This window comes from Ruditapes philippinarum, unplaced genomic scaffold (genome assembly GCF_026571515.1).
Source record: "Ruditapes philippinarum isolate M1 unplaced genomic scaffold, ASM2657151v2 ctg446_1_1_1_1, whole genome shotgun sequence".
Classification (NCBI taxonomy): Eukaryota; Metazoa; Mollusca; class Bivalvia; order Venerida; family Veneridae; genus Ruditapes; species Ruditapes philippinarum.
The window spans coordinates 185366-203876 of record NW_026862956.1 but is presented as its reverse complement, the minus strand read 5'-3'; the positions used below and the strand labels follow the sequence as shown (position 1 = coordinate 203876).

At 30.7% G+C, this 18511-nt stretch overlaps 1 protein-coding gene across 13 annotated transcripts in view; it reads left to right on the top strand.

Moving 5' to 3' along the window:
- The window catches only part of LOC132720749 (serine/threonine-protein phosphatase 4 regulatory subunit 4-like), a 60202-nt gene that overhangs the window by 9219 nt on the left and 32472 nt on the right, over positions 1-18511 (top strand). For 7 of the 13 annotated variants that reach the window (XM_060704947.1, XM_060704957.1, XM_060704954.1 and 4 more), the window contains exons 2-4: positions 2603-3011; positions 13969-14071; positions 17158-17305. In XM_060704947.1, the coding sequence (XP_060560930.1) occupies positions 2782-3011; positions 13969-14071; positions 17158-17305 (481 nt within the window). In that variant the 5' untranslated portion in view covers positions 2603-2781. Of the gene's footprint in view, positions 1-1525; positions 1608-1702; positions 1720-1802; positions 2088-2602; positions 3012-3711; positions 3866-13968; positions 14072-17157; positions 17306-18511 lie in introns of those variants that run through there. The other 6 variants (XM_060704956.1, XM_060704955.1, XM_060704949.1 and 3 more) reach the window with 5 other exon arrangements.

Below are 18511 nucleotides of genomic sequence, written 5' to 3'. Positions count from 1 at the left end.
GAAAATTGAGTCATGGAAAATGAGAGAGAAAATTTAAGCTGGAAGACTTTCATTGTCTGTTCTATAACCAACAGGGTCCTCCTTTTTAATGATTTATAATGTAATTTTACCATTTTTTTTTAAAATGAAGAAATGTCTAAACTACAATCATGCTCTTTTGGGCTTACATTGTATAGTTTGGGTTAGAATGGCTTGAGGTCAATATAAAAATATTGGTCATTGTAATCCAATATAAGCCATCAATTGACAAGTTAATATTGAAGCTTTGTCAATATCAAGTTTCTATTTTCTCCACATTTTATTCTGATAATTGCTCATATCCAGTGGTCATTACATTGATTGGATATTATGAATCATTGACTTCTATTGTTGTTGTCCTGACATTTTCTTGTCTCTGAGGTCAAGCTTAAACCAGTAATTAGACATTCAACCCATGCCAAGGTTTTCTCTTTGTTCTATTTAAAGGTTTTCATCAGTTTTTCCTAAACCTTTGTAGCTCCATTCTTTGAAGGCCAACTCATTGTTGTCATTTATTAACCTTTTTGGTTAAGCTTTTGATAATAGTCATTAACTTTAATACTTAAAATGCTTTTACATTGAAACTTCATTTCTTGGCTGCACCTTGAAAAGTTTTTCACACATATTTTCAGGTCAAAAGGTGAAGGTCACTGATACCTTTAATAGTTAAATCACTGGAAAAAAAGTGGAACCCACTGCTCCTCTGATAGCCCACCCTCTTAAAAATTGATTTGTCTTTATATGGCAGCAAGTGCCAGGCAATTTTTATTATTCTTATATATACACAATTATAAATTTGTTTCAATTGTTATGTGTTGCATTACAGAAAATCATTATTGACAGATTTTGTATTAAATGTGAATTGTAAAGCATGAGTTATCATGATATTTTTGTCTGAAGTTTTTGTTATGAGTAATTCATGTGCATGACAATCAAAGATAAGAAGCTTTTATGTTACAAAATCAATATTTTTATATGATTTTTTTCTGTGTTTAACTAAAGCAGAGACTCATAAAAGTTCCAATATTAACAACAAGTTATAAATATCTGCATGATAGTATTACAACCGTCACACACTGTTAACATAAACTTGATAGAATTGTTGATTATATCCCTTACAGGAAGCAGCCTCCACACTGCATCTCCTTCACTCAGATTATTTATAGATTTAGATGAGAGTAATATAAGAGGAAAAATAGTGTTCTTGTTACTGAACCCAAATTTTCTAAAGCCTGTAAGCATTTTTAAATCCCATACAGATCTACTGAAAAAATCATTTAAAAATAAACTTTTTTTATTGAGTCTGAATTATTTCAGAAGAGGCAGATTCTGAATCTTCAAAAGGAAAAAAGTAGAAAAGTAGTTTGACAATTTGGGTAGAAACTGTATGGTATAAGTGTTGTAAAGTTGACGAGAGAGGACAGGTGTGAAGTCTAGTAGATAAATATGCTTGTGTAGGCAAGGCCATATCTTCTATAATTGTATTGATAGAGATTACAGATTTACAGATAATCATCTCCAGTTAACCATCCCAGACTAGCATTGTACTATGTATTCCTCTGTGATACTTTCTCTTCACAGAAGTCCTGGTATATTTCTGATTTCTAGCAGTTTTTCTTTATTTTCTGTGATGTTAAGACTTTGCTACTATATCAGCCCTGTGTTTTTGATTTAGAAGTTGAGGAAGTTAATTTACTAGCAGTGGGTGCTTTATTGTTACTGGATTATTGTTTTAGTGAGATATTATTATTATTAAAGGAAGTAATTTTCAATATAAGTGATAGAAAGTTTTTGTTTTATAAATGGAATTTAAACTAAAGAGAAGGATGATATAATGTTCGAAGTTTGCAGTGAATTACATTTTTTTGTGTTTTATATTGTGGGGAGGTGATGACTTTTAGAAAGGCAAAGCAAAAACAACAACAATTCATTTGCAGAATCTGGAAATTCTAACAAAATGTAGCAGAAAAGTTAGATACCAGGGAATTGATAGATGAAACTATCTAATCAAATATGTAAAACTGTCAACACGACAACAGAAAAATTGTGTGGTGTTGTCTGAAGGAAAAGTAATTAGTGAAAGTTATACCACTGGGATTATAGGCCTCCCATTTTCTGATTTTGATTTCATGTTAATAAAACTGATATTATGTAATTTGTCTGTCCTGACATTGTTTATTGCTGCAGACAGCTAGAAATTTTTCTCAAGGGAGTAATTTTCATTTTATAGTGTACTTAATGGGATATCAATATACCTTGTCACAGTTTAAATTATTCCTTAAGGATATGATTTTAATTTCATCCCATTTCATTAATTTGACTTTTTTTTTCAAAGTTATCTTATACATTTTTTTTTTACAAGTTTATGCAGCTTACTAGATTTTTCAGTGGCTTTTTTATGTCTGGTTGATTATTTTGTAATATTAGAGGATCTTCTGGGTTGACCTACATGTTACATGCAGTTGGATTTATTCTCCCTTGCTATGTAATTGGGATATATATTGATCATAGAATGGATTTCATGGGCTGCTGTATGAGACAGGAATTCATGTTTGGTTTAAATGCTGTATTTTTATTTGTTTAGTGAAGAGTTTATTTGCATAAACTCCCAAGAGTGCAAAAGGATAAAGATTGGAACTATGCTATCCAAGCTTGAAATTTTATAGTTTATGTTGTTGACTTTTATGATGATTGAACCTGTTCCAAAAATAGTAATTGAAGCAAGAAGTTCGGAAATTTGTACATTTGGGGAAACATTGACAAATGGGGGTAGAATCGAAAAATATGAAGTTGTCACAAAATTCTATGGAAGAGATCGAGATATTTAAGACTGCGGAGTCTCCAACGGGAGAAAGGATTAAACTTTTTGTGGATGAGTTGGAGGCACTTGAGCCAATCGTTAATGTTGATACACCACGAGATTTCCCGTTGCAGCCATGTGTGGCGCCGGGAATGGATTTGGACTTTATGTTGGAGATCGATGAAGAATTAGAGTAAGTATTGAAACATGTTGTGTAGATATATTGTAATATGTTGGCATTATAATTGAGGGTAGGCCAAAATATACAAGCTAACTGATAGCCTTTAACTGTATATATAATTAATGTTAGAATACATGGATTATAAATGTTAATGAATAACTGCCTGATATTATGGTATGAAGTCTTATTCTGGTTGTTTTTGTTTTTCTATAATTTGAAAGAGCCTTATATAAAATCATATTGTAGATAATCTTTCAATGTTATCAAACTTATAACTTAAACAGATGTATCTGTGATAGACTGGCAAAAATTGATGAATGTGGCTATCTAGGTGGATGTTTATTGGCGTCCGCGCCGAAGCGCGGCGCCTCTTATGGAATGAAATCAGATTTTGTGAAAGGGCGACAGCAACTTCTCGAGCCTTTTTGTTATTTGATATGAAAACCATTATTTTTGCTTTTTATTTACGATGATTTACAAGGGATGGTTCAATATTAATTATCTTAATTGAATTAAAGTCTTGTCAAGTGAAACTGTCCCTATAAGGTATTAAAAAAAAATCTTATCATCAATTTACAATTACTACCATATGATTTTGCAAGAGGAAAGAAAAGGTTGTGTCTGGTATTGACAATGATTTGATTGTTGTAACAAAATGACAGTGAGACGGAAGTTATCAATGTAAATGATTGTTAAGATGCAAACGATACTTCACTTTCACAATTCAACATCTAAGACCTGTAGTCTGACTAGATTATTTTAGATATTGCGGTTATAGTTGAAATTAGGTTTATAGGATTATAAAGGATTACGATGTCAAATGTTTTGACCGACAGAGGATTTTTTCCTGATATATGTAAAACCGGGTAAAATATATTGTATTAACTTGTTAAAATGGCTTGTACTTGAGAGAGAAAGACTGACTAATGTTGGTCTTGAGATTTTTATTGAATAATAAGCAGAAAAAAAGTGTTGTTTTTTTGTTGGGGGGGGGGGGAGTGGGGTTTTTCTAGGAAAGATTCTCTTAATTTAGTGTAACTATTCTTTCCTTTCCTGGTTCATTCTGTTACTTGTTTGTTTTATTTATTTATCTACCTGTCTGTTTATCATGATAAATCCATTAGTTTATTGTTACTATTTATGTAAGTATTCATACAAACCAGGAAGAAAGTGACAGGATTGCATGTTATTTTCATTCATGACATAATATTCTGATTTTTATGAGCAATTAAATGATAAAAATACCTGATAAAATATGATTTATAGTTTAAAAGTAATGGTTAGACATAATGGGTTTTTAGGTGTGGTTTTCTGTGGTGGCAGCCATAATTACAGGTATTAAATGTAATAAAACAGAGCTGGAAGTAATCTAGGAACCAATTTTAGCAATATGATAGGCCATGTAGTGAATAATTGGTGAATGGTTCCTGTTTTCTATCAAATCAATTTTCATGTCAATGAGTATTGGCTTTGATTTGGGATGTTGTTTCGGAAATAATATAAAACATCAGTCTCATGTTTTAAACATGTATTTTGTGTAAGGCTGAGAAAATGAAACATTTGGAGTAACATTCAAGTCTCCTGCAGTGTTGAAATTGTTAAGGGCTTCTCTGAGAATATCTGCTTTGAAGATTGGTCTGATAAAAGAGATGTATGATGTTTTTTATGTTGTAGAAATTTCATAGGAATTATTACATAACATGTTCGATCTATTTGAAGGCTGTTTGGAGAAAAGAAATCAAGAAAAAATTTCTGGCATTTTTATTACTGGTAACATGTACAATAAGGTCATGTAAAACACATAGTTACACTGTATATCAGTCCGAAAGCTAGGGGTAAGAGGGTAAGACTTGATATTGCTGTTCAATATCATGTCTTGTAACTTATATTAAAGTTATAATTATGGAAAACATAATTTAATGGCATAATGAAGAGTCTTTTAAGGCAAAGGTCACTAGAAAATCTTTATTTTCAAAATTAATACACATACATTGTACAAGTTTCTGTGAAATAATGTTTTCTTTTATACTTGTGAAATACAAAGTACAGTGAACATGTTTTAGAATAGGTGTATTGAAGTACAATAGGTAGGTTTTTTTAGTTTTGTCCTCTGTCTATCTTGAAGAAAGCCAGATTTCTTCTTGTCAAAGTTAATAAAGTGCAGAGATAAATATATATAGAATGTTGCAGATATATTATTATGTTGTACTTAATGGTCTTACTGTGATCTTATCTCTATACAGGTGTGCTGCTTCTGTTCCATGATATACAACAACATAAGTCACTTGTCATGTTGGTGATTTTTATAATGTTTTCAAGAAGTGTAAACATTTTTTCATTGTTTGCTTTGACTGAAACAAGGACTTTTCCTTGTGTTTTATACTAAGAATCTAATGGTTGTAATTCTCAAACACAGCTGGGGTGTGTCCAGAGTTTTAGTTTTTTTCCTAAACCATTCAAATTTATACTGTAACCTTAGACTTTAAACTTTTTGATCAACTTAAAATGAATGAATCACTGAATCATTATTCTTTGAGAGGAAGCTTCTGAGATTGCTTACATTATTTGAGTTCACCTGCGCATGCCTGAAATAATTCTTAAGACTTTCTTTTACAAAGTCTAGACTTTCTTTTACAAAGTCTACTACTATGTTGTTTTCAGATTCTAATGATAATTTTGATGATAATCTGATTATTACCATAAGTGTCTGTTTTGGGGTTCTCCACATTATTAATAAGACTGTCATTATGGCATCCTCAAACATTTTAGGTATGAGTTCCACAGCATGCCCAGTACACCTGCAGCCTATTGCAAGTCTAATACACTTCACATCACTCTCCATATCTACATCTGATAAGCCCAGCAACAAACCTCTAGTTCTGATCTTATCTTTCCCATTCTTTACAAATATATTAGATTGTTATTGGAATGGCCAACATCAACATGGGTAATTCAAAGCTTTTGTTTGGAGTTCCTAACTGTTTGAGAAAAGAAATTGTACATAGCAAGCGTGCGTGCGTATGTTCTTCAATTTGTTAGATTTACACTATGTAGGAACAGTAATGCAACATAGTTATAAATCATTATAAAGATGATATTTAAAATTGATAATTGCTCATTGACTGTAACAACCTTGTATATTTTGAAAATTGAAAATATTTGATAATTGTAAAGAAACAAATTTTAATTATATTTATAGCAACATTTATAGCAACAAAAAGGTTTAGCAAACAGTTTAAGGAAACTCATTATAACATAAGTAGAATCAGAGACATAGATGTTATCTACATCTCTGGTAGAACCAAATTCTGACACTATTTCTTTAAACCATCATGCTTGTAATGTGTTCTTCAAATGTGAGAGCTGAACAGTAATTGGCACCTTATGGTTGGACAAAGATTTGACTATAAAATTTAAGATCTTGGAAGCATGAAAGTATGTACCTGCCAACTCTCATTATGAATAATGAGTTTGGCAGTGTGACCAGCCCGTGGACATGCTTGTAGTCAGACCATTAAAGAGACTTGGTAAAGAGGGAAACTCAATTTATCTTCTTTTTTCTTAACAAAATTCTGAAAAGTGTAAAAATATCACTCTCTATATGAAATATCATTACATCATTCAGTGATGATAAAAAGATTTTAAATTATAAATTTTGCAAGTCTATCACAGACTACTTCATTTGTTATTCAAGTAGGTTAGGGAGAATTGTGTAGGAAAATATCTGTTATATATGAATTATAGCACATATTTACTGAAGATAAAACATAATATAATGAGATATAAAACAAAGTATCAGCAACCGTTTATTGTGAAGTTATTACAGTGTAGAACAATAAGTATAGATATACATGATATAGATCAGTCTGCCAGTGAAGCTGATAAAGTATAGCATAAATCTTGATGTCATGTAGATCGTTAATATATATGTCTACCAGGGAAAGGAAGTGGTGAATTTCCATCATTAAAATTCATTTTGTTTAAAACTTAACACATCTGGTAACTAGAATATTTATCTTCATTAAAGAAAAAAAAGCATGGAAAATTTACAGTTCTTTCCTGTAAAGATATTTTTTTTACTGTAAAGCTGGTAAGCATTATCATGCAGGTTTTTGTTTTTTTCTCTCTCCTACATTTTATTTTGGTTAGCAAAATTTTGCATGTAAATTGTCAGGTTATGCATTTTATCTTCTATTAAAATTAAGTCTTATGCACTTGTAGTTTACAAACTGATCAGTAAAATTATAAGTTATGTCTCACATTGATAATACTTTTTATTCTTCCAGATGTATTATATGTATTCGTCTATGATTAAAGTAAATTCTCTTCATAGTGACTGTATTTTATTGAATGATACAGATTACGTCTATCACTGTAATAATTTCTTTACATGCAATTTACACAGGAAGAAAAATAGACATGCAGCTGTTTATAGAAAGTTAATTTGATTTACCTTTAAACTTCTGGCATTCACTGACATCTAGAGATCCAAATTTATTTTCAATTTCTTTGGATTGATGATAGGTTCTATTGAAATTGGCTCCTGAAAATATTTAAGCTAATGGATTTTTATGTTTATCTGGGTCAAATGTTATTTCTAACTTGATGTGTAAATTGAGCTGAAAATTTATAATTTGTATAAAAGTTAATGTCACACACAATAAAAATGATAATATCTAAGGTTTCAGAATTATATTATGTTTTATTAACCAGTTTATAGTGTTATTATTTCTTAATATTTCTTAAGATTGGTTGAGGAATAAAACCGGAAATCAAATCATTTTTCTGTTCGGATTTTTTATATCCCTACTAAGTAAGTGGAAGCATGCTATGATTGGTCTGGTCCATACATATGTATGTCACCTCTTCTTTGTCTGATCAATAGCTTAAAAAGGACTAAGCCATAGTTTATGTTGCTTGGTATCGGACCTAGAGTCAATGGCCAGTAGATATATCGATAAGTAGGTCATATTTCAATGTTGCTGAGACTTTGACCACTAAAAGCTTGTTTAACCAATGAATAGAGAACACTTTGGCCAGCAGTCCAATGGTCATGACAAGAAATTGACCTCAAGTGATTTTAAAGTCATTAGGTCAAATGTCAAGGTCACCATGACATCAACCATTAAGACCAATAATTAGAGATAAGGTGTGTAGGTTGGTGATGACCACAATAGAGCAAGAGATTCCCCAGTGATAGTTTCAAATTTTAATCCTATTAATATGCCTATTAACTCTTATAAAACATACACAAGGGTATCCCACAGAGACAGAAAATGAAGTTGGGTATGTTCTAAGTGTCCTATGGACACATTCTAGTTCTTAATAAACATCCAAAAAAAAAATTTACTTGTGCAATTTAGATTGTTGAAAATTCAGAAACTTGTCTTTTCCTATTGCAGAAGGTTATTTTGAGAGATTGAAATAAGATCCATGAATCAGTTCAGCAAGATGCTATAATCAGAATTAATCTCTTAACTTGTTATTCATAATTTCTAAACTTGCACTTTATTTAACTTTTTTTACCACAGGGAACATTTTATTGTGCAGAATCAATTTTCTGGATAGAGATATTGGGTAATTTAACTTGACATTCTTGTCTGTGATGTTATAGATTTAGAAGTCTTCATTGGATCCTCTGTGACCATTTATCAAGTGTATTTATGGAATGAAATCTTGTACAGAAGTCAGAAGGACATCTCCAAGGAGTTCAGAGATGGTGACTGGTGCAAATCCATTTTAATCCTATTGTAATAAATCTCATTCTGATTTAATTTTATTTCACTCTTGACACTGGAGGGTTGTCTGTGTTGCTTTTGATTAAAACTCTTGAACAGAAAAAAGACATTTAGACTTCACATGCACAAAATTGATAAAGGAAACATTCACAGCAAAGATTTCCTTCTTTATTTTAGTAACCTGATATAATTTAGCAAAAGTGTGCTACATCAATAAAAAATGAAGGATTAACAAAAAACGTAGTTTCATTTTGAAATGACTTTTTTCACTGGAGCCATGATTAAAATTGTTTTAAAATTAGCAATTTGTTTATTTTTTTGACATTGATAAAAAGGAAGGTACCTTCAACAATGGTATCATTAAACTACCAAGTCTGTTAACAGCCTCGCCTTTAATTCGATGGTTAAATATTTTCTTTGATAAAGTGCCTCTACCATACTCTATCATATAAAAATGTAAGGGAGAAATGGGGAGAAAAAACAGACACTGAAGAAGAAAAAACAAGCTGCCGGAAAAAGTATTTGCTAGAAAAAATAAACAAATTAAATACCTAAAGTTATGTGTACTGTCAGAAGACAACATTTTTAACTTTTACATAAAGTTTCTGGAAGTTGTCTTTTGCTATTTATGAACTGATTGGATAACACTACATTCACTGGTCAATGATCAAATTCAAAAATTATATGTAGTTCCGAAACAGGGAATCAAACTTTATTTTTACAAAATAAAACTAAGTTTAATCAAACATAAGCTAGGTTGTTATATGGGCTTTGGTCTTTAAATAATCTGCCCTAATTATAAAATTTTTAGACTTGGAAACATTAAAATTTCATCAGATGTTATGTTAAAGAAAATTTTCCAAATTTCACTTATGTTAAATAATTAAAATACCATATGTTCATGATAATTAATTTTTCTTGTTTAATATTTGAGCGAGTTATATTGTTTTATTGACTACTTTATCTACTAATGATTTTAAGTTGAAAACTTAATTTTAAGTTGAAAACTTAATTTTAAGTTGAAAACTTAATTTGAATTATTATTCCTGAAAAAATAAGAAAAAGATTCTTTTTATGTGAAGTTTTATACATTAATGTTTATTAAATTGGTTATTTTTGACAATGATATTGACCTGTGTTAAAGTACAAGGAAAAATAAAAAATCTTTTTCTTTATTTATAATAGCATTTTTCTTTATTTGTAATAACTGTAACAGTATATTTGTGAAGTGTTTATAACTGTTATAGAATAAATTATGACCTATTAGTGAGAGAATAATAGAGAGTCTCCTAACAAATTATAACAGTTGTTGGTTTATATGATCACACATTTATAAATTATTGATCACATGTATTATACCAGCTATAACATGACTCTGTAGTGAGAAATATTCAGACTTTGATGTCTCCTCCTTAAAATGTCATCCCTGATTATATAATAAGCTAACATTAAAACTTGTTTTCATGTTCATTTTAGAGCATGACTGGGAAATAAGTTGTTGTTCTCATTTGCCATATGTTGAGGACTCTGGTCTGGTACCTAGCATGGTATGATAAAGTGGGAAAGGAAAGGGACATAATTGTATATATAGCTTAATGATTTATCTGCATTGTGTTGCTTCTACAGTTGTTAGAGATGATACAAAAAGATATTGTTAATAGTTTCAGTAAGGTATTGACGTAAGTCATCATAGTACCTATTATATAGCTTTTTTGTAATCAAAATAATTGATTTTTTTTCTTTTATGTTTTGCTTTATTTCAATAATAAACCATGGCAAACTGAAAATGAAAATCTTGCCAAAAACATTGAACTATGTTTGGAACAAATCTCTCTTTCTTTCTGACCTCTTTGACATTGAGAAGAAAATTTACAACAATGTAGGGTATGTGTTTGAAGTTGTATTTGATTAGAAAAACAGATAATTTACCTGTATATCTTCTGCTAGAAACTTTGTTATGATCAAAATCTCCCATTATTCTGTTATGGTCTTCTGCTTCATGCCATGATTTCAGTGGGTGGTCTTGCTTGACTTTGACAATAAGACCTTGTGACACTTATTTAAATGGGAAAGCCTGTATAATTATATCCTGACCTTTTTTTACTCTTTGGTCCTCCATTTTAATAATTGCAATGGACAACTTGGACTGTGATGAGGCCTTAACTGCTTACCAAATGGACTGTGATGAGGCCCTAACTGCTAACCACTCACTCTGTAAAGAGTTTTCTAAATAAAGTCTGTACAGATTCTGTCTGCATTCTGCCCAGACTTTTTCGCACAGGCAGTATCTTTTAGTTCAATGAAATGTGTAAATGTATTTTTGATTATTAAATAGATGCTTAATATGTAACTAAAATAGGTAATGATAATCATAGATACTGAGAGAATCTCATTAGTGTAAAATTTATATAACATCTTTCTGCAAAGTTCCTTTAATAATTTTAATCTGTATGGTTCATGCCTGATAGAATAAGAAATATTAGCTCCAAATATTTTCCTAGAACTTGGATGGCACAGAAGCTGTTTGGCTTGAAATAGAATGTGTCGTAAACAATTTTTTTCTGAACAGATCTTGGAAAAAAAGAATCTGTTTTTTCTCATCCTCTCAATTAATTTGAGATGGGCCTGTAGGGAACTCATTTACAAATCATTTACGCACAATTAATATGAGGGATCGTTTGAAATACACTTCATATTTCATTGAACATCTTTATAAATTGCATCCATTGGTTTTGCATTTTGTGCCTGTGAAGTCCCATTTCGATTAGGCGTTTAAATAAAATATTATTTAGAGCGGTGGGGGTGCATCTGAGTCATTCTTCCTGAAGGGGCAAATTACTTAATAATTGGAGAAAATGTCAGCCCATGAAATATGACCAAACTGCATGAAATAGCTTCAGAGACCCCAAATTAGTCATCTGTAAGGGAAGCAGCAGTTACTGTATTTATTCTAGTCAATGTCCAATTCATAAGCTGCAGTCCTTTTGTTCTTGCTTTTCTAAGAAGAATTCTTTAAAAAATATTATTTGTATTAATTTTGTTTCTTGGTGTTATTACTAGAATGAAAATGTTTGTTGAAATATTGACATCTACATGTACATAACTTTCTGCTGGTATTAGTAGTGTATTGCAAATACAATGTATTGCATTTTAGATATTTAGGTAATAGTGGCAAGAATGTTTTTAGACATTGCCTTATATTTACATTATACACAGATGAAATAATGCCATAAATACCCTTTGAATGAAATTCACAATTAAACATGAATTGGTTAACTTTGAGTATTAACTAAAATGAAATTGAGAGAGGGTATGATATTAGAACAAAAATGGTACATTTTGTGCCCAGGATGAGCTTAGAAAAGAATATGATTGTCTTTCTGATTGGCTGCAAAATTTGGTGCCAAATATTTAATTGGAATGTCTAGAATATCATGCATACCATTGATTCCAAGCGTGTGACATTAGATCATTATTTATAACTCACAGACAAATTAATTTACCGCAAAACAAATGACTAGAGAAATTAGCCACTTTGTCACTGCGTCTTTAATAATTCTCAACCTCCAACAGGCGTTGTTGACACTTAAGTTGAACTAGGAGAGTTAATTTAGCTGCTGGCTACTGTGTGATATGTGACAGACATGCATTGCTGATTTAATAAACTGGTCAAATTTCAGGATTATATTCCTACAAAACATCTGCTGCATCTCACCAGTAAAATAACATCAAAGGCAATGATGATAACTGTCTCTTGGTGATTTATGCACCCATTTGTTGGTAATTCTGCACTTTAATAGAGTATGCAAAAGCTGGATATGGTTATTGAGTTTTTCATTAGCCTATTGGGAATACTGGCCATATTTTTATTGTAGAAAACCTAACTTAAGTACCCATTAAGTTTAAATGAAATTGAAATGCTGGTACATGTATTCATTTTCAAGAACTCTGAAGGACTGACTTATGTAATAAGATTATACAGCTTTGATAAAAAAACAATTCATTAATAGCTTTAATTATGTACAGTTTATATACTTTATAATATATAGTGTATCAATTGTAGCATATTTTATATTTTTAATAGCATTGAATTTAAAATGCCATTGCTTAAGTCCACTGTTTAAACAATTTGAATTGTTTTCCAATGATTACATTTTTAGCGATTAACTTTTGAGTTTGATAGTTTGATATGCCTTTTAATAAATTCAAATGATTTTTAGTAATTATTTTCTGTGTATTATTTTAGTTTAGCTGTTTTATAACTATTTCAGATCTGACATTAAACCCAATCAACTGGCATGAGCAACTGTTGCATAGCAATGCAATAACAACTGTTTACACTTTCTAGAGCCAGATTATTGTAATGGATTCTGGGACAGATTTTTGTGAACAAATCCTGTTAGAGTAAATCTTGATTTAGATTTGGAATCTGTTGACTTGTATTGATTGCTCAGTGTGAGGGCTTTCACATTGATCACCAGTTTCATTTATTCCAGGTTCTTTTTATTTGTCAAGGTTTTATGATCCAATTTCAGAGGGGCTTTGATTGCCAATATATTGCACAATCTCGGAATGCAGTAATTGTTATGTAAATATTTCCTTTGTCAAGTTCCATTAAGGGACCAATATGAAATTAATTTGTGGTTGATGGCGAAGTGCATTCTTTAAGATGGTTTAACAATGGTTAGGGATGGGTTGATATCATTGTTCATATTTTAGTATGTTGTTAAATCTAACATTTACAAGATGCCAGAGTAGATGTCATTCTTGTAACAGATCTAAATAAGTGCTTTTATTACACTGTAAAAATTTAAGTAATCTTCTGTATTATTTGTTAAGCTGATTTTTATTTCGAAACAATAATGGTTTTTTTGTTGTTGTTGTTATACTCTTTACACTTTCTGAGCGAAGCTTGTACTTGAACAATAATTGATATGAAAATCTCTTCCCAAATTGTATTTGTTGTTATTCTGCCATTTTCTATTAGTAAAATATCAATGTTTTATCAGAGTTGTTTTCAGGTATTGCCCTTGGTATATGATACAAGTTAGATGAGGCTGTTAAATCCATTATGACATATGTACACAAATTTAGCTCATAGGATTTTATTTTTCTTGTGTTTAACAGCCCATCATGTGAAACTGTTTTGGAGGCAATAATTCTAAAATGTTGGGGTTCTTGTTGAAATTTATAATTGCTTGTATAAAATTGTATTTTATTTATAATTTCAGTTCTGGTCAAGAAGTACAAAGAATAAGTGTTATTAATAATCTTCCAGATCTTCTAAAAGACAGCCATGCTGACTGTATGCGCAGGGTTGTCCCCAAAGTTCGGGTAAGTTTCTCAGAGTAAACATTTTACAGCATTTGCGATGGGTAAAAAATGTGGAATAAATTCAGTGACTTACATCCTTCCTGCCTTCATAAATTCAGACACCTTAAGACAAATAATGCATACCTTAAAACTTTCAAGAAATGATTTCATGACAGTGTAGAAACTCAGATGTGTGCTATTTTTGTTCAACATCCCATGCATACAATACAAACATGACAAAACTATGTTCAACTGAGTTGTGCAGGTATCATAGACAAACCATTTAACCCTTTCCCCCATGAGCATATTGTGAAAAATGGCCGTTTTCACTGAAAAGCCTCCTGTTACAAGTTCAAACTGCTATGAAACTATGAAAAATGCTTCAATACTAATCAAACTTGGCACACATGTTGACTGGACCATTGCCTTTGTAACGACATGCTCAGTCTTAAAATTCCTGTTACCATGGCAACGAGGGGACATCTCAAAATTGCCAAAAATTACTATTTTGCCTCGATTTTTTCCATCAAAATTTATTTCAAAGTGCTGCAACTTCTCAAGGGAGGGATTGAGATAGAGTCAAAGGCTTTTCAGCGTTGGTTAAACGTTACATTATGGTCGACCTGGGGTCATTTTTAGCCTCTCACAAGTCCAAAATTTTCTTGGCGATGAGGGGGACTCCGCCCCCCTTCAAACCCCCCTAACAGAAGGGGGCACATCCCCCTTCTGGTAACCCCCTGATGTATCTTTTGGATGTGGGGCGGCGCCGAAAAAGTGCTCAATTTTTTTAGCAACATTTCTCAAACGAAAACTTATGTTTAGGGCCCAAATAGGACATTTTTTCACTATTTGAGGCCCCAAAAAGGGGGAGGGGGTCGAAAGTGCGTTGTTTCGCGTATATATGTGGTAAAGGGTTAAAGTATACATATAATTTTCTTGTAAAATATGTATACATGTACTTAGGTTGAATTTAAGGATGTGATTTTATTATAATCTCATTACATGAAACTGAAAATGTTGATGTAATTACTACAGTTAAAGTCACAAACAGACTTACTAGCACACTTCAAACTTTTTAAAACGCACATAATTATACAATGTAGCATTTGAATTGCTTACATAGATTTATGTTGGGTCACATCTAATTTTTATCCATGTGTGCATTAGAATAATGTATCCAGCCTAACACCTTGTAATGTCTGAAATCAAGCAATTATGACTTGAATTGTTGTCACCAAACATTTACCGCAGGGTCAAATCTCATCTTACAGCCAGCAAAATAGCCATTATTGTTGTCAGTCTACAGTTTCAGATGCCAGAGGTTAAGATTTAATGATGTATATTTTGCACACAAGCAGTATTTTTTTTGATAAAAAATTTAATTACTGCTTTCTATATTTACATGCAGGAAGATTAAATTGTTTTTATTGTAATAGTGTCCTTGTAAAAAGTGAAAACAAAATCAAACAAGTCGGTTAGCTGGAGAAAAAAAATAGCTTGCAAAGAATGTAGGTGTTTCTATTCAGATAAAGAAAAAAAAGGAATAAATTATAAATCAATTTTGTCTGCTTTAGATAAATAACACACTATTGAAAATGTCACTGTGCAAATACATTCATATAATAGCCCTATAGAAAATTTTAATTACACGAATAGGTAAGAAGTCTGTTGGCAAATTTATCTAAACCTGGTTTTGCATTTCGAGTACAAAAGGTAAATACAAGTTACAGGTTAGGGGTGGAGCAAAATAAAGTCAAATTACAGTTTCATTTGGTAAATGCTATTTAAATGGTATTGAAATTTAATTCTAATTTCATTACTGTCAATTTAATCAATATGAGAATGCTAGAGGTATGCAAGTTGAACCCTTTTTTATATAATTTATCAGGGGTTAGAATTTGATATAGAGCTTATAATATATCGCTGGTTTACAAACAAAATATCTTTTAAGCATAATCAGTTGTTTCCAATGAAAGAAAGTTTGTTTATTGCCTAAATTGTAAAAAAAATTCAAAACCCTTTGTTACTATTAGAATTCTAAATTTGATTTATTCATTAGCAAATTTTTAATCATAGTCAAGAAATTTGGATGCATATAGCCACAGTTCTGGAAATTAAAAAACCTCAAACTTAATATGTGCATGCATTTACTTTAAAAAAAACTTTACTATGATATTATAATACATGATCTTGTGTTTTAACATTTAAGGCAGCATGATGTCAAGCCAGCTTCTCATGGGCTTGAGCCCTGCTGAAATATTATCCATACTTGTCTTATATAGACCAAATATGTCAGCTGAAGTATATACTGATTTCTGTCAACACAATCATAATTCAAGTTTATACTAAGATCTGAGCAATGATCTCACAATATTCTGTTAAAATGAAAATCCCATTAATCACAAGTGCCTAATTTACATAAATCTTGCTTGTGTTGATCTTTTGAATCATCCTGATTGAACATTTATGAATTATTAAAGTAAGTAGGGTAATAATTGGCTTCCAGTTCAAACACTTGTGACTTTTGGGCTTCTATTTGCCTTTCTCAACACGTTTTTGTACTAGAATAACATTGCTTGAAAGGTAAATGGATTATAAATTAACTGCCAATTTTATTAAATAACATTGCTGAAAATAGGGCACAGAGATGCACTTTTCTTATTTACGACATCGTGTCAAATTCTATTACATGGAAGTGAGCAGAATTTAAGTTATTTATCTGTTTTAAGCATGACATGCTTCAGAAAATTAAGCTTCTTTTCATGGCAATTGAAAGAAAGAAAAATGAGTTTTGAGTGAAGACTATAAATGCAACAAAATAAAGATCTGGGTCCACTTCTCTTACAGTATTATGATAATGAAATTAATGAGAAAATTTTAACTGTATAACAAGTTTTAAAAAAAGTATCACCATTCATGTCTTTTGTGTCGTTAAAACATGTAAGACATTTTGAATAAAATATAAAAGAAAATAAAAACAACAACAATAAAATGTAAAGGAAAATGCCAGTATTCTTCATATTTGAAGATAAAGGATTGCAGTTATTATCAGTTGCAATATAAGTACTATGATGATTATTGTATGTTGTTTTTTATCTTTTTTACAGGAAGTTCTCCATGTTGCTCAGGCAGACATGCAATTGGCGGCATCGTCAGCATTTGTTCAAATCTTACGTAAAGACCTGGTTCCTGTACAAAACTACGCGTCCACATTCCTACAGACCATCTTATCTAGTGTGGATAACAAAGATCCAGGTAATTATGTACTATAATTCTTTAACAAGACACTTAAATTTCTAGTGGTAGTGCACCTTAATAAACAGAATAACATAGTGTTCTGATGCCTACAAAGAATTTCCATTTATATGAATTTCTATAATAAAAATTGCACATAGAATCAGTAGTTGAAGACACCCTTTGTAATGTTCTTAGCTGAAACAATGAACAAAGTTTATGTAAAACACATGGGTCACTTTATTTACCGGTACATATGATTTTAAATATCTTAATTAAGTTGGCCAGGATTTTCTATTGTTGAAATTGGTTTTAAGCATATTTTAAGTAATAAAACTGAAGTATGTGGAAAATAGTATATCCTTTTAAGTTATCCTTCTTAGAGAGAAATTGGACATAGCATTAATTACCACAGTAATATCACTAATTAGGAAACTTCATACATACATAGAAAGTATAATTTCCAATAGCCTTTATAAAATAATTCTTTTGTAAGCAAATACAATGTGTAATAATGTCTTACCTTTGTCAAGAAAAAGAATGATTTATTATTTAAAGAATTTGTAATTGAGTCCAAAGAATGCTAATGTCCCTCAAGTTTTATGTATACAAGTTATTTAAGTTTTTTTTAGCTTTTAAACAATTAGTTGAAAAAGCAAGGAGAGAGTTTTTTGTATGCCAGTATGATATATATCAGAATATTGTTTAAAGAATGATTGTAGCCATGTTTCAATGGTAAATTACATAGAACTATATCATACTAGTTATGTTAGGAAAATGAAAACATCTGTTATTAGTATTATATGTACATGTATGACAGCACAGCAAACTGAAGAACACAATATGTATTGGCATTAAACTGAGTTAAAATTGTAAATCTGTATAATACATAGAATTCTAGATAATGAAAAAAATAATGAACTTTACAAAAAGAATAGATAAACATGCATGTTTTATAATTATGTATAACTCCCTGGCATGGATTATAAGGAAATGTTTTGTGTGGGAAGAGTAGAAGATGTAGTAGGAATGTCTCTGCATTCATTCATTAAAATCATAAAGAGATATACACTCACTATTCACTCAATGTTCACATTCTGTTCATTTGTTTATTTTGGCAGTATAAGTGACATTATAAGTCCAATTTCAATGTAATTAGACACAATTTTTGAGATAATTAGACATTCTTACTGTCTTAATTTTTACATTGATTTCTATGTTTTATTT